Source organism: Sparus aurata, chromosome 6 (assembly GCF_900880675.1).
Source record: "Sparus aurata chromosome 6, fSpaAur1.1, whole genome shotgun sequence".
NCBI classification, from domain to species: Eukaryota; Metazoa; Chordata; class Actinopteri; order Spariformes; family Sparidae; genus Sparus; species Sparus aurata.
The window spans coordinates 8,453,759-8,477,575 of record NC_044192.1 but is presented as its reverse complement, the minus strand read 5'-3'; the positions used below and the strand labels follow the sequence as shown (position 1 = coordinate 8,477,575).

The 23,817-nt window shown below is 40.7% G+C and overlaps 2 protein-coding genes across 6 annotated transcripts in view; one reads left to right on the top strand and one right to left on the bottom strand.

The window, feature by feature from the left end:
- Nucleotides 1-23,817, top strand: part of cenpp (centromere protein P) — an 85,219-nt gene that overhangs the window by 56,338 nt on the left and 5,064 nt on the right. The gene's annotated exons all lie outside the window — the stretch shown is intronic.
- ecm2 (extracellular matrix protein 2, female organ and adipocyte specific) lies at nt 2,577-23,729 on the bottom strand. Of its 4 annotated transcripts, none has more exons than XM_030420691.1 (12): nt 23,446-23,729; nt 18,876-19,007; nt 18,274-18,420; nt 14,088-14,276; nt 10,832-11,977; nt 10,401-10,516; nt 10,110-10,245; nt 8,846-9,003; nt 7,717-7,856; nt 7,468-7,580; nt 6,359-6,572; nt 2,577-4,809 (listed from the first exon to the last, which is right to left on the bottom strand). In XM_030420691.1, the coding sequence occupies exons 2-12, from the start codon at nt 19,003-19,005 to the stop codon at nt 4,641-4,643; spliced, it is 2,658 nt and encodes an 885-aa protein (XP_030276551.1). In that variant the 5' UTR covers nt 19,006-19,007; nt 23,446-23,729; the 3' UTR covers nt 2,577-4,640. The 4 variants fall into 4 exon arrangements, with proteins under 4 accessions (XP_030276551.1, XP_030276550.1, XP_030276552.1 ...); XM_030420690.1 differs by having other exon boundaries at nt 10,832-12,016; nt 23,446-23,728; XM_030420692.1 differs by lacking the exon at nt 14,088-14,276 and having other exon boundaries at nt 10,832-12,016; nt 23,446-23,728.

Below are 23,817 nucleotides of genomic sequence, written 5' to 3'. Positions count from 1 at the left end.
CTTTGATCTCTGATCTTAGGCTCATTGAAAGTTTTCCAGCTGAAGTATGATGAGAGGATGATTGCCAGCTACTAGAAACTGACCAGACATACTGATTGTTGTTTTTATTGCTTTCCTACTTTTAGGTTTATTTTTGTCTGCATTTAATTACCTAATATTTCCAATTTGTCTTACCAAAGAGGGAGCTGAGGTTTTGGTCCTCTTCACATTTTAGCTTTTCTGTTCCAGTCGTCCTTTAGATCCGTCTGCTACTGAAGTAAATGATCCTCAACCTCCGGCTTTCAGGGGAAAATATTATCATACAGTTGGCTGACAGCTCTGATAATAACAGCTTTCACTGAATATGTGTTGCATAAGGGTAGACGACGTGATGCAAAGATCACCACAGTTTATCATGACTCATTCTTGAATAGTCGTTATGGCTCCACCACCGCCCTGAGGATTGAGGTGCTAATTTGACAACATGAAAGCAAATGAATGAACTCTTCAACGTGCTGCATGTGCTGACAGTGAAGGGGACCAGGGAAACCAGTGGAATACAACCTAAATTCTTGTTTGGATTTGTGACTCATACTGTACACCTGAATAGCTCCATTCGTTGTCAACATGTGTCTAATCCTAAAAAGCCTCCAGAAGTTGTACAGTGTTCCAGATGGGAACATGAGGCTTGTGTAGTCTGATTCCAGACCTCTGAATCATCGCTCTGAATTTTTCATCAATTCAGAGTGGAGTCTGGCGTTGTGATCATTGACAGCAGTTCCCAGATTATCAAGATGTGGCTTCTAAGATTCATGATTCATGAAATCTTTTCATGAATCATTATTTTTGTTTTTGAAGAAAGGTTAGAAAAATTTCGAGACAATACGATTTATTAGTAGTCATCACTGCTCGAATAGTGCATCCATTTTATTAGGGGCAGCAGTGATTGATTCAGTTGGATTTTGTGAAACGGATCATAAATACCTGTGGAGTTTTTATGACTGCTACTCGATTCATTCCAAACTGGACTCAGAAAGCAGTGGTTCTGTACTATTTTGGGTGTCTGTGTGTATGTGTTCCTCACACTAGAAATCAAAATGTAGAGTTTTAACAACAACTACATGTGCGGTCCTCATGCATGTAGGTTTAAGCATATTGTCGTAAATTTTATGTTAGAACCTGAGCAGCTGATAAAATTGAATTCACCTGAGCTAAGGTTATCTGATAAATTAGTCTATCACAGTCATACAGTGCAGCCTTGTTTCCACCAAGCACTCCATTTCTATTATCAAAAGTTGTGGATGGTGATAAAAGAGCTGCTCTGTGTCGTCAGCCTTCTGTTGAGGTACCTAGCACAATGTTCTCAATCTAAGGGGTGGAGTTAAAATACTGCAGACCACTGATTTCCAAGTCAAGAAAGTCACAGTTTGTCGTTAATAAAGTAAAATACCATCTAGCGTTGAGTTAAACTGCTCAGTGATCTATGTCGTCTAACTCAACACACCTTTTCAGTGCAGAGTTGGTGGCAATGTTAGGGTTAGTGACGTATTATATATATATATATATATATATATATATATATATATATATATATATATATATATATATATAGATATATATATATATATATATATATATATATATATATATATATATATATATATATATATATATATATATATATATATATATATATATATATATATATATATATATAATACGTCACTAACCCTAACATTGCCACCAACTCTGCACTGAAAAGGTACTAAAAAAAATTAAAATCTAGATGAATCGAGTCATATTGACAACTGTAGTTAAGTGAAAGGGAGTTAGTCAATTCTGTAAGTTGCAAATATACAGGAGCAGCTTTACGATGTTTAAGTTACGGGTTATGGTGAAGTTTCTCTAAAAAAAGGTCCCATGAGGAAAAACAAGAAGGGATATGACTTTGATTCTCTATGCCAGCAGATCAAAGGGGAAAAAAAGTTCCCAGTTTGTCAGTTGGACATTAATGTACAGTATTAGTCACAGCGTGACAGTTAATAAAGAAAGTAATTATTTTAATTGGAGTAATAAAGAAATGTATCAAAAAAAATGACGTACTTAATTTGTCCACCAGAGAGCACTGACAAGTTTATTATTTCACTGTTAAATGTCCTGCTCACTACATATGTTGGTCACAGTATGCATTTATTTGTAAAAAATGTATATCGGACCCAACATGTCTATCAGATTTTTAAAAACTTCCAATTATCCGTATCTGTATTCAGCCTCAAAAAACAAGTTTTGGTTGGGCTTTACTTATGTTCCGCTCAGATGGGCGGGGTATCAAAATGGACAACAAGAAGGAGCTCACATGCAGTCGATCACATGTACAGTCCTGCACAGGGCATCCCAGTTACAAGGATGCCCTGTTGCTTTCTATTTGAGTTTATATGTTAATGCCATTTGAAACATAATGAACATGACTACCAGTGCTGTGCGTGTAATGATTATATTTTTATCTTAGTATTATAGTGACCAGAAAATTTGACGTGTTAATCCTGAAGTGTTTCTTTTCAAATGGATAAAGAATGTAGAGATTGAGACTTCATCAGTAAGGCAGTAATAGGAACATTGTAAAGTTTATTTGAGTTTTGCACTGTAACATTGTGATAATCTATAATATATAAAATCAGATAAACATTATTTCGTATGATTTATGCTTGTTGGCCAGCCAAGAGCAAAGTGAAGGGCAGATGTATTTCAATTAAAAAGTTCAAATTCATTTTTTCAAGTCATTTTTGGTTTGGCATAAAACAAGTTCTTCACTTCATGATTTTTGGGCAAGCTGTACCTTCAGCCAATACTCTTCAAAGCAACAGTATAATCTAAGTACTGAAAGAGCATTTAATCAACATCTCTAATTAATACATGACTCCACAGTTACACAGGTTGTTACACAGGTTCATCAAGCCACAGTCTGGTTAAATTATGTTTCTGTGTTGAGGTATATGGAGCAGATAATTGAAAGAAAACTTTTAAAATGGGAATTTATAGTAGTGAAAATCCACAGCCAGTTGGTTCTCCCTCAGCTCACCTCTGTTCTGCTTGAGGAGAGTTCTTGGAAAGACCTTCACTATAAAAAGGCGTTTGTTCGAGGGTTCTCCCAGAATTTTTCTTTTTCTCAGACCTCATAGTCCACGTACTGCAGCCATACTCACCTCCATTAACTCTATAGCAAACCCTCTGCCAACTGCAATCGCCACTCAACAACGCACAAAGCCTCGTAAACACACCAGCTGCACAGAAATCGTCTCGTATTTAGCAATGAGACGAAGCGAAAATAGATGTCAGCCAAATGTAATAGTTATTCAAGTAAATGTGGTCCACTGTCACTCTACAGTATATCACCAAGTGAAATGGAGCTGTTACTGTAGGGAATATCATTAAAGCACAATATGACCTGATCATACAAGTCCGATACCTGCATTTATTGTTGTGGAGCCATCAACAGGTGAAATATGACACTGTACTTTAAAGAAAATCCTACGCCATATAGTGAGACCCAGTTGCATGACGAATAAATCTGCTTTTTTGCGCCAGAGGAAGTTACTTGTGTGCACAAGTAGACAAAAGCTAGTTAGAAATGTAAAAGTGCAGCTTAATCTATCGAATAACATTTAAAAAATGTGATCTCACTCCAAGAGACTCACTGTTGCACCATCTATGATCCAAAGAGAGATATGTCTGTGGTCAGTGAATTAATTTTAACGGTAAAAGACCTTAATTTAGTTCTCTCCTTTTTTTGTTTTTTTTTGGTTTGCCTTCTTATAGATATTATTCGCAGTAAAAGATATTCACATGGTTCAAACCAGTGGGTTTCTTTAGAAGGAATAAATGAGCTTCTCTATCATATTCTGTCTCTATCGGTAAGAAGGATGAGTTTGCCAACAACTGGTTTAAATCTTTAACACAGGGTCCTTGAACGATGTGTCACATGTGATCTCACTACTTACAGTCCTTTTTTCGTGTCAGGGTGAAAGAAAGCACTGGAAGAAATAGAGCTGAGAAATGGAACATAAAGGTAGTGAGGTTGTTAAAAATAATGTGCTGGGCTTGCGGTCTCACTTCATAGAATTCTTTCCATTTCTTTATTAGCGTTTTCTTTTACTGTGTATGGTGTTGGAATTCTTTCCGTTTTAGACAGTTTAACATTTCATTAAAGAAGACAGATGTCTTTAATTTTGAAGTCTAAAGGTGTTCTGTCACCTTCACACCAGTTTAACTTGGGCTAGGCAACACTGCAAATCTACTTACCAGACCTTAAATGGTGTTCTGGGGTTAGAAAAGAAGAAAGTCTTACTTTCTGAAGCTCGTAAGGGTTCAGTCCAAGGATATGACACTGCAGTACATTCCCATAAGGCATATTACATCAGCAGAAACTGTGTTTTGACAGTTTAATCCCATTTGTTTTCCATGTTTAACCTTTACATCAGACACGTGAGAGCCTCCTTTTTTCTTATTTTGAGTGTAATTTAAAAAAACAAACAGAGGCTGGTGAAAAATATAAAAAATCTTCTAGGTTGACTTTTCTTGGCACATTAAAACCCAAAATTTTTGTCCTCATGTTTCTGACGGTTTCAAGTGTCTTTTAGTTTCTCGTTTCGTGTGAACTCAGGTCACTTGGTTTTCTGGGGTTTTAAGATCACACTGGAGGAAGAGCGTACACAGGAAAAAGCTGTCGGTGCGATCTTCTGCGGGTCGATGTAGTTGTTTTCCAGCCTCAGGGCCACCAGATTGGCGTCTCCACTGTGGTTCAGGTCGCAGATGCTTTCTTCAGGGATACTTCTGTAAGACACAGTATCAGGATGCAGTTAGATATACATGTTATTATGTCTAAAATCAGTTATTTTTTTCAAATGATCAATCAATCATTTGTCGGAAAATTGTCAGAAATGGCCATTATAATTATATGAATCTCTTTAGACTGCATTTTCTGTCAAGAGTGTCCAAACGTGTTCAGTATACTATCACATGAGACAAGAAAAGCAGCACAACTTCACATTTGAAAAGCTGTAACTAAGCAATATTTGGCTTTAATTATCATAATAGTTGGCAGTGATTGTGTCTTGAATGACTATCTGACTAATAAAATAACTTTTAAAGAATTTCAAGGCTGTTGAACTCTAACCCCGCTTAATCGTACTTTCAAGTTTGTATTCTCTGCTACTCATTTATTTTCCTATATACTGTAGGTTCTTGTCACTGTTTTGTACTGTACAACATATGTTAAAATAATCTGCAGAATTAGCTCAGTGGCTGGTTAGTTTACTACCTGAAGAGACGGCCAACTTGGCAGTGCAGATGGATCTTAGAGCAGTGTTTAAAATTAAAAAATGCTTTTACATAAACCCCTGCGACAACCTGGACCCACTGTGTGTACCGCACACGGACCTGTGAGTGAGTAAGAGGTGATTCAGGGTGACTCTCAGGTGGAAATATGAATCAACTTGTTTTGATTCCTCGTTGTCAAGACAACTCTCCGTCCAGTGAACTTTCAGCTTTAATATTGTCTGGCGGACTGTGATGAATGAGTCAGTTGTCTGGTCAGGCTCTGGTCTGTTGTGGGAGTCTTGCTTGTCCCTTGTCTTCTGTCTTTCATCACCTGGTTTTATTGTTTTTCTGTTAGAGGCTTCTGCTACTTAAATCCAAGGCAAGGTCCTTTTTTTTAAATTCTTGTCTTTTGAGTTTTGGTCTTGGTCGTTATTCTCATTGTGCAATAAATAAATAAGATATACCAATATTTACATTTTTGTTTGATGTGTTAATTTATCATTTCTGACCTGTTTACAGAAATAAGACCAAAGTTTATATAGTTTTTTTTTTCCATCATTACAACCAGCAGTGATACTATTTTACTGATTAAGAGCAAGTTAATACACAAGATTTATGAATGCAGTGTGATCCCAGATCTCAGCAAAATCACTATTCAGAAACATTCTTCTTCTTCTTCAATGTGTACAACATACGTATGAAACTCTCTGTCCTGATACACTTCTCTTGTGCATATTATCATAACTAGTTGAAATGATGAAATTGGGCTTCAAGTTTTGATAAATATGGAATCATCCTTGAGATATGGATCCCCTGTGAGAGGTTGATGACATTCACAGAAACTACAGTGCCTGTGTGTTGGGATGTGTGGGTTGGAAAATGGATGGATGAAAAACACTTAAATTGAGATCCTGATATTTCCCAGAAATGTTCATCATAATGCAAAACTACATGCAGGAACATGGAACTTTCAGTCTTGATATCTTGCCTGGGAGACATCACTTTAAAACACAGTAAAACTTTAGTCTGTTAGATAGATATGATGTGCATGGTGACTTCATACCTGATCTTGTTATTGTTGAGTCTGAGAAAGTGTAAGTTGGTCATCTCGTTGATGCCAGACGGCACAGTGATCAGCTGGTTGTGGTCCAGACACAGTTCCACCATGGAGTTGTACGAGCCGAAAAACGACTCGGGTTCGATTCCCTCCCCGTCCAGTTTATTGTAGGAGAGGTAGAGGTACTCTATACCAGGGTCCATGTGGGCAAAAACATAACCTGCAGAGGGATAGAAGGACACCATTTCACTACATGTGTGTTTTTGTACGTTCTACTAGCAATTGATTGGATCATCTGATTAATGGGCTATTGAAGTAAGAGATTTTGGGAAGAGATGGTGGAACTGATATTGATTATGATTATCTTTCACATTGCATGAAAATGAGATACGATGCCTGACAGAGAAGCCAGATCCCCTTGGGGCTGGAAAAAGCCAGTCAGTTTCTGAAACCTGCGTCCAGCTTTTCAACTCATTTCAACATAATTTGCTCCACTGCACTTACTGTGATTTGTTATTTTCCTATAATCTTTTTTTGATATCTGTAATTTTTTTCGTACTGTTGGTCTGTTTCATATTTTCCCATTCCTACAAGACGATGAGAAGTCTTCTCATTATCTACCTCTTCAGTCTTCTGACTCAGACTTGTCTGGTCTGAATTACCTTCTCGCCCGTTAATTAACAAGCTCAAAATGCTAGTTGCCCAACTGGCATTCTCTGTTGTTCCTCTTTACTATTGGTTGTCCTGCTCCATAAACTGTAGTTAGTGCTGTGTTGTTGGAGTTATCGTTGTCTTGTGAAATGGCATCATATCACCTGAACCAATCATAATCAACAGTTATGCGGCCAACACTAGAAAGTACCATGAACTTGAGTTTGGCACCTAAATTTAGTTCTAGGAGGAAACCATCCGAAAGCATGCAGAGAACAGTGGAAACAAAAACTGAACCAAAGAAAGTGAGTGCTTGATAAAAGTTAAGTAATATTGTTATAATTATCCTGTCTATCAGATACTACTTGATGTACAGACAGAATTTTGTTTAGGCCTTAAAGTTCTTGAAGAAGTGCTTCAACATTTAAACCATCCCATTTGCCACATATCAACACTTCCTTTACCTGGTATCCTCTCTATGTTGTTTCCCACCAGCACTAGATGCACCAGAGATCTGGGTAGGTAGGATGGAACCAGGTAAAGCTGATTATGTGAAAGGTCGATGGACTCCAGATTTCTGTACAGAAGCAAATGGAAGGAAGGATTTATTAGAAATGGAAATAAGAACAGACATGGTGATTGTTAAATTGTTAGTACATTTCTGTTACACTGAAGAATAATTGGTTATAGTGACAACTCCCTTTTTGACTGACCTGTGGCTGAACCAGGCCATCGGGGCAATCCTGGTCTCATCCAGCCTGTTGTGTCTCAGAGAAACTACGTTCAGACTTTGGGTCTGATTGAAAACTGTCTCTGAGATTTCCTCAATCAGGTTGTTCTCCAAGTACAGCTCCTGAACAACAGCCAGAGCAGAAAACAGGAACCAAATGTTTGATATCATGCGAGGCGGCAAGAAACTCATGGACTATTACTAGGATGGAATTGATCCCAAAGTGTCATACGTTTTTACTTTTTAATGAAAACAATAGTGGGGGGTTACGACTTTGTCATTTAACAGTTGTCTTAACTGATTGCTTTTGGTTAAGAGATGTTGGCGGACAAGTAAGTGGTTTGTTGGGACTGTTTCAGGTAGTAAACCTATAATCCACCTCAAAACTAAATTCACTTTGGCTCTACCTGTCTTTGTTAAAACTAGGAACCTAATCCACAGACAAGCTGGAAACAAACACCAGACACGTACTGAGATATTCTGGGTGTTACTCTAAATCATCCTCAAATGATGATCATTATCACCGTGGGCTATACAGTCCAATAAATCCTGAAATCCAAGACCTAATTAGGGCTTCACATAAAATACTGCTGACAAGAAAGGTTTAGAGTTTTAGATTTACAGCGTGTGTATAGAAACTCTTCAAGGTCATCACGTGAAGTTGGTTTTTAGGGTGGATTTACAGCAGCAGCATGTCGTTGGTGTTCTCCACTTTTTGTGGTTAACCAGAGGCCGTAATTACAAGTTGGGTGGACTGGTTTCCCACAGGTAGAAGCAGAGTTTACTCAGTGGTGAAGTCTTAAACATCAGAGCCAAAAGGAAAATACTGACGCATCAGCAAACCTAAATTCCTGACTGAATGACTAACTGCTGCTCAGAAGGCCTCTGATAATGTGACTGAATGCCTGGTGGATTTTATTTGAGACTTTATGTTGTTGGTGGATATATTGAAAGTTGTTGAGCTCATCAACTGCTCACAGCGTTTTCTTGTGGCACCATCACACCAAACAAGCATTCGGTTAAGGACTTCTAGCGAGTACCGTATCCCAGCTTTGTGAGGTATCCTAGAATGTGGAATGAATACACAAGAGCCAGAGAGATACAGTTCATACCAGCAATGACATCGGAAGGCCTTGTGGTACGGTGCGGAAGTGGTTTCTGCCCAGTCGGAGATAAGAGAGCTCGATGAGGGGAGAGAAGGCCAGAGGATCTACATTCCCCTCACTCAGCAGATTTGCCTCCAACTCCAGAATCACGAGGCTGCTCAAATCTGAAAGATTGAAAGTACATAAACATTACTGTCACGGAACTGGAAACTTGTCAGTGCAGCAAAGGCACATCTGTTAGACTATAGAAGTCAAACAGCTGATCTGTGAAACAGAACTGCAGAGTCTCATTTCATTGTGTAGAGCTGAACAGTTCAGACAAAATGTATTTGATGAACAAAAAGACGCATCTAAAGTAAAAAAAAAGAAAAGTTACACAAAAGATGATGATTGTCTACTCGAAAGAAGACAGACGAGTAAAAGCCTTTAGAGCAAGAAGCGTTTGGGCTTCATCCATCGTGCGTCTCCTACATGTTACCTCACAGACAGCTGTCATCTAATCGGTTGTGCATTGAAAGGTCACCAACAAACAAGATCAAAGTTGAGTTTGATGAGTTTGTTATTCACCCAAAAACTTTTTAAATAAAATACCACAACACAGGGTTTCCAAAGCCTTCAACCAAATGACAAAGTTGGAGCTGATGGAACTTTTAGCAGAACTGTGAGGTGCACGGTTCCAGCAGTGCTGACAAGTAGAGCTGGCACCAGTTTCTCTTCAGAGAAAAACAGAACTGTTCTGCTGCTGATCACACAAAGAGGTCATAATTGTTTCTATGCTGAAATTGCATCTTTGAGCAATTTTCAAATATCACGAAACATGATTATAATCAGGCCCTTTACGTTACATTATTAATGATTGTGTTCTACAGAGAGAAAGATTTTAGTTGACTAACAGTGATATATACCAGATGAAATAATGATTGTCACTGCCAACTTTAGTCAGCTGTATTTAATTAACATTATCTCAGGGAGTTGGCCAAACTAAAAAAATTAACCTCCCTAGTGTTGTCTGGTTAATGTCTCTGCCTGATGTCTGTCCTGCACGTGGACAAAGAGGGTTTCCTGCAGAGAGACACACTGATCTGTTTCATTTTGATGTTTGCAAAAAGGTTGTGAACTGTAAACATTTCAGAAAGACCAACCGAGTGCTGAGTCTGTAAAAAGGGGATTGCCTCATGTCATTTTTAGGCAGGTTTTGTTGAGTGTTTTGTGACCTTAAAGCCGATGTCAGTATGTTGGTGTTTTATGGGATGCTGTGGCACTGTGGTACCTCGGAAGCTGTTTTTATGGATTCTTCTCAGTTTGTTCTCATTGATCTTCAGCTCCTGGAGGGTGGGTGGAAGGCCAGAAGGCACGGTTTCTAGAAGGTTCCCGTCCAAGTACAGACGCCGTAGCATCTTCAGACGCTGACACACACAGACACACACACATACACAGATTTTGGTGATACTGGAAAGTATTTAATGGTCATGTGTGCTGTCAAGTTGCTGTTTCTTCATGCATCGTGTTGGTCTGAGCCATGTCTATAGGTCTTTACGTGGTTTTGGCTTTTATGTCTTACTTTAAAGGCTTTAGCATCGATGCCGGCAGAGGTGAGTTTGTTTTTCTTCAGGTTGATCCATTCCAGGTTGGGAATGCCATTAAAGGCTTCAGCTGGGATGCTGCTGATGCTGTTTCCTGCAGGTTAGAAGAAAATTAGTCGGTTAACACCGAGAGCAGTAAAACTTTCCGTGTGTTTTTAAATTATTGACTGTGTTTCTCAGTTGGTTTCTGTTTTCTATTGGATTTGGCCTCAGTGTTTTTTTTTTCCTATAATTCTGAGTCTATGTAGTTAAAGTGCCTGAATTTGATTAGTTGCCAATCTAAGAAATCTGTAGTTTGGTCCGTTCTGATAAGTACCCTCACACTACTGGTGAATGTGTTAGGTGCTAAATATTCTCCTAACACTGGGTGGAGCTCTCTCCAGCTCGTCTTGTCGTGCTCTTAACTTACCCTCCAGACTGAGAGATTTGAGCTCAGGTATGGCCAGAGGAGGAAAGTGGATCAGTTTTGCGTTGTCACATGTCACCGTGACATCAGAGATGTCGCAGCCTGGAGGGAGGCCTCTTCTGTTCTCGGCCACCACCTCCCTCTCATCCCCATCCTCCTCCATCTCCTCCACCTCTGCTTCTGTCTCCCTCAACTCATCCTCCGTCGCAGCAGGAGGTCTTGGGATCGGAGCAGGGAGGAAGTCTGGTTCCTCGGGTTCTTCAAGTTCTTTTGAGGGCATCTGAAACACATCCCCTCTCAGCCACACCTCTTCCTCCTCGTCCTGCCGCTCCTCTATCTCCTCTAGCCGCTCCTCCTCCCGCTCCTCTACCTCTTCCAGCAGCTCCTCCAACTGCTCCTCTACCTCCTCCTGCCGCTCCTGTACCTCCTCCAGCAGCTCCTCCTCCCGCTCCTCTATCTCCTCCAGCCAGTCCTCCTGTCGTTCCTGCACCTCCTCCAGCCGGTCCTCCCGCTGCTCCTCTACTGCATCCCGCCGGTCCTCCCGCTGCTTCTCTACCTTCTCAAGCTGGTCATCCTGTCGTTCCTCTACCTCCTCTAGCCGGTCTTCCCGCCGCTCCTCTACCTCTTCCAGCAGGTCCTCCCTCTGCTCCTCTACCTCTTCCAGCAGGTCCTCCCGCCGCTCCTCTACCTCCTCCCGCCTATTCTCTACCTCCTCCAACCAATCCTTGTCCTCTTCTTCGACGAAAGCCAGTAACTCTTCCCTCAAAATCTCCTCCTGCCTCCTCCTTTCCTCTTCTAGCTTCCTTTCCTGCTCCCATGCTTGTCTCTCTGCTGCCTCCTTTAGCCTCCTGTCTTCCTCCTCCTCCTGTCTCTTCCTCTCCAGCTCCTCAATCTGCCTCCTCCACTCCTCCTCCTCTTTAACCGTCTGCAGCCTCAGCGCTTCCTCTTCCTCCCTTCTCTTCTCCTCTACTATCTTCCTTTGTTTGTCTGCCTGCTCCTTCCTCTGCTTCCTCCTCTTTTTCCTCGCCTCATCCTTCCTCCTCAGGCGTTCCTCCTCCTCGCGGTGCTCCTCTTCCTCCCGCCAGATGATGCGCTGGATCTCCTCTTGGGTCATTGGCATCACAGACTTCACGTCGCGGTGGTTGTAAACTGGGGAGTCACCAGAAATGTCAAGGCTGAGGTCATGGTCTGGGGTGGGTGTAGTAGGGTGATGTGAGGGCAGCCAATCAGGGGACAGGAAGTGGTCAAGTGGAAGGAAAAAGTTGACAGTGTAGAAAGATGGAAGACAGGAAAGGGGATAGAAATAAGAGAGAGGCGAAAATGACAGTGGGAGAAGAGAGAAAAGGGAAAAATAGAGAAACTAAAGAAAAAGTGAGTCAGGACAGGGATGGAGGTAGGTGAAGACGGACAGACAGAGAGACAGACAGGAGGTGGAGAGACAGAGACGGCTTTGTGTTAGTGTTGTAGACAGACAGGCACAAGACCAGCTTGTTGTAGCTACAGAGCAGACTGCTGCTGTAGACCAGTCTGGACTAGATCCCAGTGAACTCTACTATGAGCACAGTCAGGTAAAGTTGGTCCTTTTGTGTTTGCCCAAATTTTGCCGCCTGATAAATTTGATCATTATTTGATTGAAGTTGGACCAACTTTAGCTCACTTGTCTCACTGAATGCAGTTTTATAGTCGGAGAACTATGTACCAATGGCAAATACTGTATAACTGAACAAATCTGAGATGTAAGCAGCAATTCAGAGTTGTTCAAAGTTGCTCCCTGACACTTTGTCTGAGAATACCTCAGTGTCACTTAATTAACAAATCTTTCCGAGTATAAAACAGCTTTTCTTGTTTTACCTTTACAGTAAACTCCAAACATACACAAACATCATCTATACACAGTGAACAGTTTATAGATATGTACATGTTTCTATGGTTAATGCCATCAGGTTAATGCCGTAATTATCTACATACAGTGATAAGTCCTCAATAAAATGATTTTGAGGTTTTCCTGCTTCACTATATTTCCATACATGCACATAGTGACTGTGCAGTGTATGACTGTGAGCAATGAGTTAGCTACTGTCAATTCAACTGCTGTAATTTATTTCCCATAATTTCACAGTGGTTGTACAGACAGGTTTCCTGTTTACAATGAAGGATGCACGCTCAGCAAGAAGGCAGAAAACTCAGTGCCAGAAAGTCTTGATTGTTTATATATGGAAAACTGCAGTATTCAAAATCTATTTGGAGGAAAATTTATATGTAAAACATGGAGTGAGAACGGAAGTTCCCGCTATTCCCCATCAAATTATGCCAGATACCTTAATGCAAAAACCCAGAGGGTTATATGACTGGAGTGTATGAGAAACTCTACACACCTGTTGGTGATGTTTGTCTTTCAGAACGTAATGCATTTACTATCCAAAACCATCAGTCTGCCACCTCTGTCAGCTGCCAGGAAGCCCCACAGTGAAACATTAAATGTATAAAACAGAGGCTGACTAATGTTTGCACTGCTCAGCTCTTACACAGCCATAAACACAGAGTAACAGTATGAGCTGTCTGACTGTAAAACAGGTGTTTCCTCCTCACCTGTTTTTGTACAAAACAATCTACCACCTTATTAAAATCCAAGGTCAGAGCCCTGGACTTAAGGTCGTAGATAGATTACAAGATGATAATAGCTATTATCCACTCTGAGCTAACATGGGGGTTTCCTTCTTGGAATAGTGAGCAATTACTTTGTCATTTGTGCAGATCACAACACAAAACAACTTTTGGTGTTAACGTTCCCACAAACTCACACTCAGTTTGGTTTGTTTTCTGCCTCAAGCATGTTCACACATCTGTTGCTTTACAATGATTCAGATGTACATCCAGTTTTAATTTAGCTAAGATTGAATTGACAGTAAAAGTGAAACCAACCCTGGACATTTTGAAAACAACATGTGGTATCTCCCAACATACAGACATGTTTAAACTTTTACAACATGTGTGTTGATCTGACCCAAAATGTGCTAAACACATTTTATTAATGCCATGATGGAAACAGGAAGCAACATGCTGAGGCCTCAGAGATGGAGACTGTTTCTTTTCATTTCTTTCCAGAAGGTGACGGAACAATTTAAACATTTAAATTTCAACGTTTTATGATGTAAGGTGTTGAATGAATCCCTTCACTGGTCCTGATTGTCAGAAACATTGCTCATCTCTGTAGCCACGTGATGTTGCACCATGGCGTTGTCACATGTTGTGTTTCTACCTGACTCCATGCAGACGGGGCAGCACTCCCCGGCGGGGGTGAAGGGAAAATGGCAGTCCGTTATGGGACAGGTGATCTCATCACAAACAACCCGCCCTCCGGCACACAGACAAGTCACACAGGGCTTTGGAGACCAGACGGCCAGGTCGAACATGGTCAGGCCCTGGTACACACACTGGCCTTCCTTACCTGAAGCAATACACACACATTACAGTCACTTCAGCAGTTCACAGCAGTTCAAATGTTTTTAATTTGGGATTTAGGACTGGATGTTTTTTTAATTTCTGTCTATAAGATTAAGATGCAAAATAAGTAAACATCGGTAATATGGCAGTGGAGGCCAACCTGATGTGGATAAAATCTGAAACACAACAAAGATATAAAAACTGCTTACAGAGCCTCATTTACTCGAAAAAGACACAGACAGTGGATGCCAACATCTATTAATAAGATCTTGAATAAAGTTCTATTATTTCATAGATGTAGGTCTTATTATGAGTTAAGCCCAACTGTAGTTGTACTACACAAGAAGAAAAAAACATCAAATGCTGCTACATCTAAGTCCAAATGATTAGATTTTATTTTATAATTATTGAGATGGCCAACCACTGTTTTGAGTCGTGTTTATTCTGCACATTAAGCTGACTGAGATTAGCTAAACTGGTTAAAACTGGCTGAAAACATTTCTGACAGAATAAGCCTTTTCCCCCAAATGACGAGGGGAGTCAGAGGTGAATTAAGACCTACAACAAAAATAAAACTGGGGTCATCCTCTAACTACCTTGAGAAAACCTTGCAGAGACCAGTCAATGTTCAGATGTCTCAACAAGGCAAATTCAAGGAGGGTCACACCTCACATGTCGACCCTTGTCATCCTCCCCAGCAGCAGCGGCAACAACAGGCCCTGCTGAACTAATTGCTGTGTGCGTATAGTCAAATCTGAAGCCTGTACTTTATCATCAGAACCAGACAAAGCAGTGGTTTGTAGCATTTCCACTCCTCCCTCTGCATTAACTCCACCTTCTAACAGAACGAGGCTGTGACTGGTAGTGAGTCAGTAAAACAGACCGTAAACCACTATGATACAGCAGGAAGAGGCTGTTTGGGTCTATTTTAGGTCTGCCCTGCCTGTCATCTATCCTTTCTAATGGTATGCTCTTTGTTACGTCCATAGGAACACAGGTAGTTAAGAGGCTCAGGCTATTTCTCTTAAATACGGACTCCTTTATCTCTGTCCTTTTTACTGAGACTGTCACCCTGTCATCTCTGCTGCAGCACAGACAGCATCATACTTTAGAGCTTTTCTTTTCTCTCTTCATCGTCAAGTAAATTGTAGGGTTTTATATAAATAATACAGCAATCAGACTCTCCTGTGGCACCGTCTTTCCATTGTCTTGACTTCATTTTGTGATGTGTTTTTACTAGCAGTGAAACAATTAGTTGATTGAGTGGCGAACAATGAATTAAAAGCAGTTTTGATAATTGTCGACATCAGTCATTCCAGCTGTCAGATTCTCCAGTGGAAGGATTTTCTGCTTTTTTAATAACCTTGTGCGGATGATGTAATCTACAATTACAATTTAGGGAAAAATCTTCGCTTAATTTATCTGAGGTCTGATGTACTGAAGGTTGATGAAGAGAATGATGACAGTAGGTATTTCCAGTGAATTGTTTTTTTGGTAGAAGTTGATGGAAACCTTAATCTCTGTCATCAGATATCTGCATATGAATACAGAGGATTTTTGTATTGGACGAGTTCTGGTTTTCCGTTTGTAGTCTGATTGTAGTTCAAGTATTAATGATCAATCAGGTCCACTCACTAGCTCTTTGTTTGCAGCTGATAGTGATAATAACGATGTTTTCTATACAATCACCTGTCCGGCTGTAAGATAAAGTTGAAATCTTCAGTGAAAGATGAGTAGGTTGACCAGCAACATTTTGAATTAGATCGCCAAAAGTGAAAGCTGGTTTTGATTGATTTTAAACTTAGAATAAAAAATCATTGTGACACCCCCGATGAACCTCAGTTGCTCAGTTGGTAGAGCGTGCAGCACACGTGTAGAAGCTGCGTCCTCGTAGCAGCTGTGTTCAATTCCCTCCTGTGAATCTTCTCTGCATGTCATCCCCCCTCTCTCTTTCCCTATCCTGTCCTCCAAATGAAGCCGTTAAAAGGCCAAACAAAAGTGAAGACATCATGACATCCCTACCCACCGGAGACGAAAGTGATTACTGGAACAGTCGCTCCACCCAATAATTGCGCTCCCAGGGAAACACAGCGTGCACGTGTTGTCTGCTGGCTGTGTGTTTTCACTGCAGCTCTGCGTCGTGAATAAAGTAGTTATTATTTCAACAACAGCAGTAAAACTGTAATTCACAATGTGATGGTCACATTTTGCAATCAGTCTGGGGTTTGCCAAGTGTGTCGACCTGAGCAGCTTTGACTATTTGCTTAAAAAGCCGACCGCTTGTCATGTTGATCTTTCTGTAAACTGTTCTCTGGTCTGTGTGGTTGTTGTTACGTCAGTTTTGCCAGCTTGTCTGAACACAGAGGCATGCTCTCATATCCCAAACAACAGTCAGATGGTTTACATCTACATGAAAAGAAAATCCCACTGCAGCTCCCAACAACAGACATCCACCAACGCCACCTTCCTCTCTAATCACATAATGCTGACTTTATTGTTGGAAGCTGAAGGGCTTCCACGTGGCTTTGAGGTTCCTCTCCGGAGTCTCTGTCTTCATCTCTGTGTTGGACATTTTTTAGGACTTGTTTTCTGACTCGTGCTTTTCCCACAGATGGTTTTCCCTTCTGTTCATGTTGGAATGTGATGATTTGTCATTACATTACTGAGCTCCAATAACAAGCAGCCTCATTATGAGAACAAGACGAAGCCTCAGAGCTCAGCTGTTCTCCCACTGCACTCATGCATCCTGTTTAAATGAAATATCCTGTGTTTAATTCCGGTAAAGACTTAATTTCCATGTATTAAGGTTTTATTGGCTAGAAAGCTCTCATGTAATGTACCACTTAAAAGTGTGAAATGCAAATATCCATTCTGCCTGTTTCCATGTTGGTTTACACAAAAAGATACAAAAATACGAATACTGAGAAAACCTTGTTAAATTGTCTTTTAAAACTGGTCGCATTTGCCGCACAGACATGGCGCCTGTTAGTGCACCATTTGAATCTAATTGAAAGTTTAAACCATGTTTTTATTTCCTAGATTAAAACAGGCTTTTTGGAGGATCATTGTTGGATCAATCAAAGATTTAATCAGTACACAGAGTGAAGTCAGGAACATGCTTCTCCGTTTGCACATGAACAGACTCCCACTGGTGTTACTCAACAAACTTTCACATGATTATTTTCTTTTATTCTTTTGGTATAACAATAGTATATCCACTTCATTTCCATTGTTCCATTTCAGGCTCTTTTCAGCCCAACTAGCCTTGACAGGAAGTTGGATCAGTCAGCTCGTTTGATTTGTAGCACTGCGTATAGTAGTGCGTTTTTATAAACTATGTTTGAGAAATCGATTGCCCTGTCAACAGAAAAATTATCTCCAGCAACTTTGCTAAACAGACTAAATCATTTATCAAGCAAAAATGACGAATATTCGATGGTTCCAACCACCACGTATGAGGGTTGGCGGATTTTCTCCGTGTTATATAACTGTAAATTGAACCTGTGGGTTAGTCAGACTTGAAGAAAGAACCTTGGACTAGAAACTGGGAACGATATGTCCCCCTATTTTTTAGGATTAACTGGAAATAATACTTTTGAAAGCAATCATTGTTGCCGCTCTATTTGGGAGGCATGTTATTCATACGACACATCTCCACAAAGGTCTGTTGTAAGGTTAACATGTGTTAAAGTATCATTCCCACAAAAAACAACACCTCAGGTTTCTCATCCAGTAGTGTGACCACAAAAACCAACGAGCACAACGTGATCTTCGTAATGATAGGTGGATCAGTGACAAAGTAAACTGTGGTCATCTCTAGGTTTTCACTTTTAGCAGGTGTCTAAACCATCGAATGACAGAGAAATGGGGATGGTTTCTGCAGGCTGTCTGATGTACAAGCCTTCTAAAAAAAATGTTTAAAAAACTACAAGATGGTCTGTAGCAGACAGGACAGGATGTCACAGTGACATTAAACTGTAATAGGTATTGGCCTCACTGACCTGGAATAATGTTGTAGCTGGTGTGCTGTTCTTGCGGGGTCGACTCCAGGTACAAAGACTTTCTTTCAGGATCCACTGGGATGCCGGGACCAGGAATAAATGTAATCTTCAGTGGTCTAGTGCGCCCGGCTTTGGCCCTCCCAAGACCTGCAACACAGTCACATCAATTTTTAGCAATCTAGAAACTGCGACACGGCAGAAGGGTAGTCGCAAGAGTCAAAAGACAGTCTTGTTATTAGTTCACAGATTCAATTTGTCCCGCTTTTAATGTAAGCTTGTTTGTCCCAGGCTTCAAGTAAAAATAAAGAATGTTATTCTGTTTCAGCCAAATTAAGTGACAATGTCTACAAGCCAGTTCTTGATGGGACTGAATACTTCACTTGAGACTGGCAATAACAATTCCCATTTCTATGCAAAAGCCAAAGCAAAAAGTTGAATTTCACAATGACTGTTCTTTGGATTGTTGGGAAGGCAGTTTTTTCACTTTCAATGGAGCTCGGCTAAACACATCCTACCTCTGTACTGGACACTGATATAAAACTGAAAAAATATCTTCTCAAATATCTGCACAGTGGCTAACAAGAAGAAGCACAAAGTGTTACCATATCCGTCCTTCCTCCTCTTCCCACGGCGATTCCCGTCCTGGTTGCGAGGTCTGTTCTTGGCCTGGGCGTCCGGGACAGACAGGGTCACCAGCAGCCACAGACTGGCCACCACCAGCCACAACCTCATCCCTGCAGTAGTGATAGAAAGTTCTTTTTAATACTAATGTCTATCCAATACCTCTATGTACTGATCTCTACAAATCAATTTTTTTTTCCCACAAAACCAAAAGCCAAAGTTCTCAAATGTTAAATGTAACTTAAACTCGAGCAGAGATGCAGTTTTTGATACCCGATGCTACAAACACATTAACACTAGGCAGCGCTGGACTTCACCGGTTCCTCAGAAGGAGATCAGCAGGTTAATCAGACATACAAAAGACAAAAGGAACATTTGAAACAATGAACTCTCCCTACAGCCATGGTTGGATATTAAACATTCAGAAACGCAGGGGCATGGCATGGCCTTGGGTTTGAGGCGCTGACCATGAACCGAAATATATCCAGGATTTGATTCCGACCGAGACGTTTACTTCCTGTCGTTCCCCCGTCTCTCTTTATCGTCGTTTTCTTTCAATAAAAGCATAAAATCCTGAAGAGAGAAGATTGATTTTCATGTTTCCTTTTGTTGTTAGTATAACAAAAGCTAAAAATGACTGAAAACCAAACATACAGATCCACGTTGATTCTCCACCTGCAGAACAATAGACAGACGACAAACAGATATTTTACCTGCAGCAGCTCTCAGACAAAAAAGAGCTGTTATCACTGCTGCTGGCACTCATATAGCTCTCTGCTAGGGTCCTAATGGACGGTTCCCTGTGGGTGTGTGTTTGTGTGTATGTGTGTGTGTAATGACTAGTCTACACACAACAGTCCTGTCATTATTACAGCAGTTATCTGAAGCTAGCACACACCTGATAGTTTGTCTCTTCTGTCTGATTTGCTCTCTGAATGCAGCAGATTGAGCGCGTTCTCTATATCAGCCTCCATAACAACAACAGAGATGGAGACAAATAAGACAGATTAAGACATTTAGGCCTGTTAGATAACTGATGGACGTTTCAAGTCCTTTTAACTGTCATTTAGTGTCTTTTTTTTAATATTTTGTCACCTAAAGATAATTCTTTCAAAATCTGAAAACGTTACAGGGCTTTTTAGCCCAGGGGAGAGAACATTTAGCAGCTAAGAAGCCAGCTAGATTAAAACAGGCTTTTTGGAGGATTATTGTTGGATCAATCAAAGATTTCATCAGTACACAGAGTGAAGTCAGGAACATGCTTCTCCATTTGCACAGACGCCCACCGGTGTTACTCAACAAACTTTCACATGATTATTTTCTTTTATTCTTTTGGTACAACATTAATATATCCACTTAATTTCCATTTTTCCATTTCAGGCTCTTTTCGGTCCAATTTGCCCTGACAGGATGTTGGATCAGTCAGCTTGTTTGATTTGTAGCATTGGGTATATAGATACTTAACCAGTTCCTCAGGAGGAGATCAGCAGGTTAAACAGACATGCAAAAGACAAAAGGAACATTTAAAACAATGAACTCTCCCGATAGCCTTGGTTGGATATTAAACATTCAGAAACGCAGCGGTTTGAGGCGCTGACCATGAACTGATATATCCAGCTAGTTTTCTTAAGAGTTGGTGGAGTCTAAACCGTAGCTGAAAAAATGAGCAAATGTTCAACAGAAGGACACAAATATGATTTGAATAAGATGATAATGTTGCTCTGTGTCCGATGAAGTAGAAGTAGGCAGCATTTTAATTTTAATATTTTATGATATGTATGTTATAAGTTCATATCAGGGTAAGATGATTTTCCCCTGCCCTCTTGGTTATTGTCAGCTTTAACTTTTTTCATGTTAATCAAAGACGTGTCCATTAAAATTTGTTATTTCTGTCAGACTTTAATCTTATCTATGGTTGTTTTTATTCTTCTGTTGTTTGTCTTTACTCTGCACATTTCTGAGAAAATGTTTTCCTCATAACATAATTCACTTAAGCATAACAACAACAGTTAAGATATATAAAAATAACCTGTAACCTTTATGTTGATGCAGTTAAATAACAGGCTGAGCCTCGGGTGACTATTTTTATTGTTATATATTTCACTCTCGACATAATCCTGGATCCAGTGTCTGCTCCTGACTCTGCAGTCAGACCTTTAAATAAAATTAAAGCATATGAAATTATCCACAACAGACTGTAATAACTGGTCTCGGATCAGTTGATGGTGCTGACATCAGCCTTCAACTAAAACTTGCTGTAATCCAACTCCAAACATCAACACTGACCAGCAAACAGCTTCAGGTGCATTACCACCACCTTCTGGGCCAGAGTAGTGCAGAGCTACAATGATCAATCGATTAGTTAGTTATTAGCTGTCAGCTATTAAATCAAGAGCAGTGCACATGTCACATGATATCCGCCTACACTGTCATCACATTAATCACATTAATCACATTAATCATTCACATTTTCTTCTGGATGAAAACAAAACTAAAGTCTGAAGCTTCACAGACTGGAGGAGGTCTGAGCGCACCGTCAGCTGGCTCTGAGACCCGCCCACCTCCACTCAGCACCAGCCAATGAGAAACCAGAACTCAATGCTGACTGGAGACAGAGAGAGAGAGAGAACCAGTGCTGAGACGGCGGAGAGAAAACAGGAGGGAGGGGAGAGAAATGGAAAATATTCAGCTGTTCAGTTTCTGGATGAGCAGGCTCAGACGGAGAGACTTCCAGCAGGAACACAGAGGATAAAAATAACCTGGACTCTGTGTGTGTGGAGTTAAAACGAAACCCAGACAGAATTTAAGTTGAAGTTTCTTCTGCTGCTGTTTCTGTTTGCTTCCCTCAGTATTTCACTTAATAACTGGATCCTGGGAAATAGTTCAAATTACGCCTGAACACCACCAACTTCCTCAAGATTTCAGCTCCACACAGATTCTAGTTGTCTTTGGTGTTTCAAATGTTGCTGCTCTCCCTCCACGTCTCCACCTCGTACAAAACATTTTTGATTTTGATGAACTCGGACTGAAGTTTAGTGTCGCTTAAAGAAAGAGAAAGCTTGTTTGAAAATAGTCTTGAGATGAATCTGACCGTCTATGTTTATAGTCACAGAATCTGTCGAGGGTTCTGCAGCTCTTCAGCCTCTTCAGGGTTCGTTAGCTCTTCCTGTAACAGGCGGCCTGTTTAGTTTAGTTTTCCTTTGTATCTTCACACACGGAGTTTCTGTCATGAGTCCTTTAAACAGTTTTATGTGCATTTTGTTTAACAACTGAGTATCTCTAGAGACGTTTGTTGTTAAGACCTTTATACCATTTTGTAGCTGCAGCATTGTGATCTGTATTTTCTATCATCTTGTTTCGTCTTTTGAATATTTCCCACTCTGATCAGTCTCGTGTTGTGTCTGACTTCATCTCCCTCTGAGTGTCCACAAACAGTAGAGACTCCCCCGACATGTTGGTCCAGTGTTCTTCACCGTGCTTCTTTCACAACGGCTGCTTGTTCTGTTCCATACAAATGCAGTCGTAGTCAGAAGGTGATTACTCTTGTGTTCGCTGTCGTTGTTTTTTGTGATGTAACATCACATCTGGTTGAGGGATGACGTCCGGTGAGCAGAGCTCCAATTCATCCAGTCCAGCAGTGAACAGTGCAAACAGAAGCAGCACCAGAGACAGCTGATAGAAGTGATGTACCTGCTGTGGAAAAATGCTGATGGGGCCAAGCTGACCTCAAAGAACCAGCACCGAACTGTTCGGGCCGTTTTGCTTCGTAAAGCTTTGGGTCGGTTTATGTATCAAATCTGGCAGAAGCACTCGGGTCTGGTCCCGTCATCTCTCATAGACGACGGTGCAGATCAGACTCAGGAACTTTTCAGCTCTTTGAATCTAATTCAACCATCTCATCATATTCTTGAACAACCTGATGAAAGAAAATGCAGCGACTAACATTTTGCTTTGCTAAATGTGCGCGCTGCCAAAGCCTCGAGGAAGTCACTCTGTTGAGTGAGGTCATTATTTTTGGTTGAATGTTTTTGAAAAAACATCTAAAAATGATTCTGTTTTATTTCTTATAATCACTGAGAAATTAGGATCCAGGGTTTTTTTTTGCAAAACCTGAACACAGATTTAATTATTATCACTTCCTGAATCTCCAAATGTCCTTCTTGTTCATCGTCACATGTTCTTACACAACAACACAACATCCTCAGGGAGCTAAAAGGAAAGTTTGAGAGTGCTGCAAAACCAGGAAGAGAGCAGACATATTGATCATTTTAAAAAGTTAAGAATCAGGATCCTGAAGGTCTGGTCTGCGTTGAATTGAACGAGTCTTGATCAGATTTGGTTCGGATCCTATAAGTCGCCGGAAGATTCTTTTCTTTTCTTTTTTTTTTTTGGACCTGTGAGGAAAATTATTTACAGCAACTGAAACAACTGATTACAAATCAGCGCAACGCAGACAGACAGACAGACGGACGGACGGAGCGACAGACAGACAGACGAACACACAAGAGGGAGGAGCTGAAGACAGACAGAAGGACATTAACTCTACTTTACCAGAAGTTTGAAGGCGGCTGCAGGACTTGAGGCCAAATTCTTCCACCCTCTTTTCTCCTCCTCTGGTTCTTGCTGGAGCTCCAGGAGAGATGTGTGTGTGTTTGTGTGTGTGTCGCCGTGTGATGAGACTAAGTGTGTGTGCGTCTCTTGTCCTTGGTGTGTCTCAGAACGTGGTGCGGCTGTGTGGAGCAGAGCTAATAGAGCTGTGAGGAAAGCCAGGATTTGTACTGCAGCTGGGACACAACGAGAGAGAGTGAGAGAGAGAGTATTAAACAGACAGACCTGTCTCTCTCTCTCTCTCTCTCTCTCTGACATCTGTCTGAAGGAGGACACGGCCAACATGCTGCAGGATATTGAAAGACAGTGAAGCGA

Coding starts and splice junctions, on each gene's coding strand:
- ecm2 (XM_030420690.1), bottom strand. CDS start 19,005: ATGAGGTTGTGGCTGGTGGTGGCCAGTCTGTGGCTGCTGGTGACCCTG. Junction 10,517..10,831: donor CAAATCTCTCAGTCTGGAGG/GTAAGTTAAGAG, acceptor TCTAACCTGCAG/GAAACAGCATCAGCAGCATC. Junction 9,004..10,109: donor CCATAAAAACAGCTTCCGAG/GTACCACAGTGC, acceptor TCAATCTTTCAG/ATTTGAGCAGCCTCGTGATT.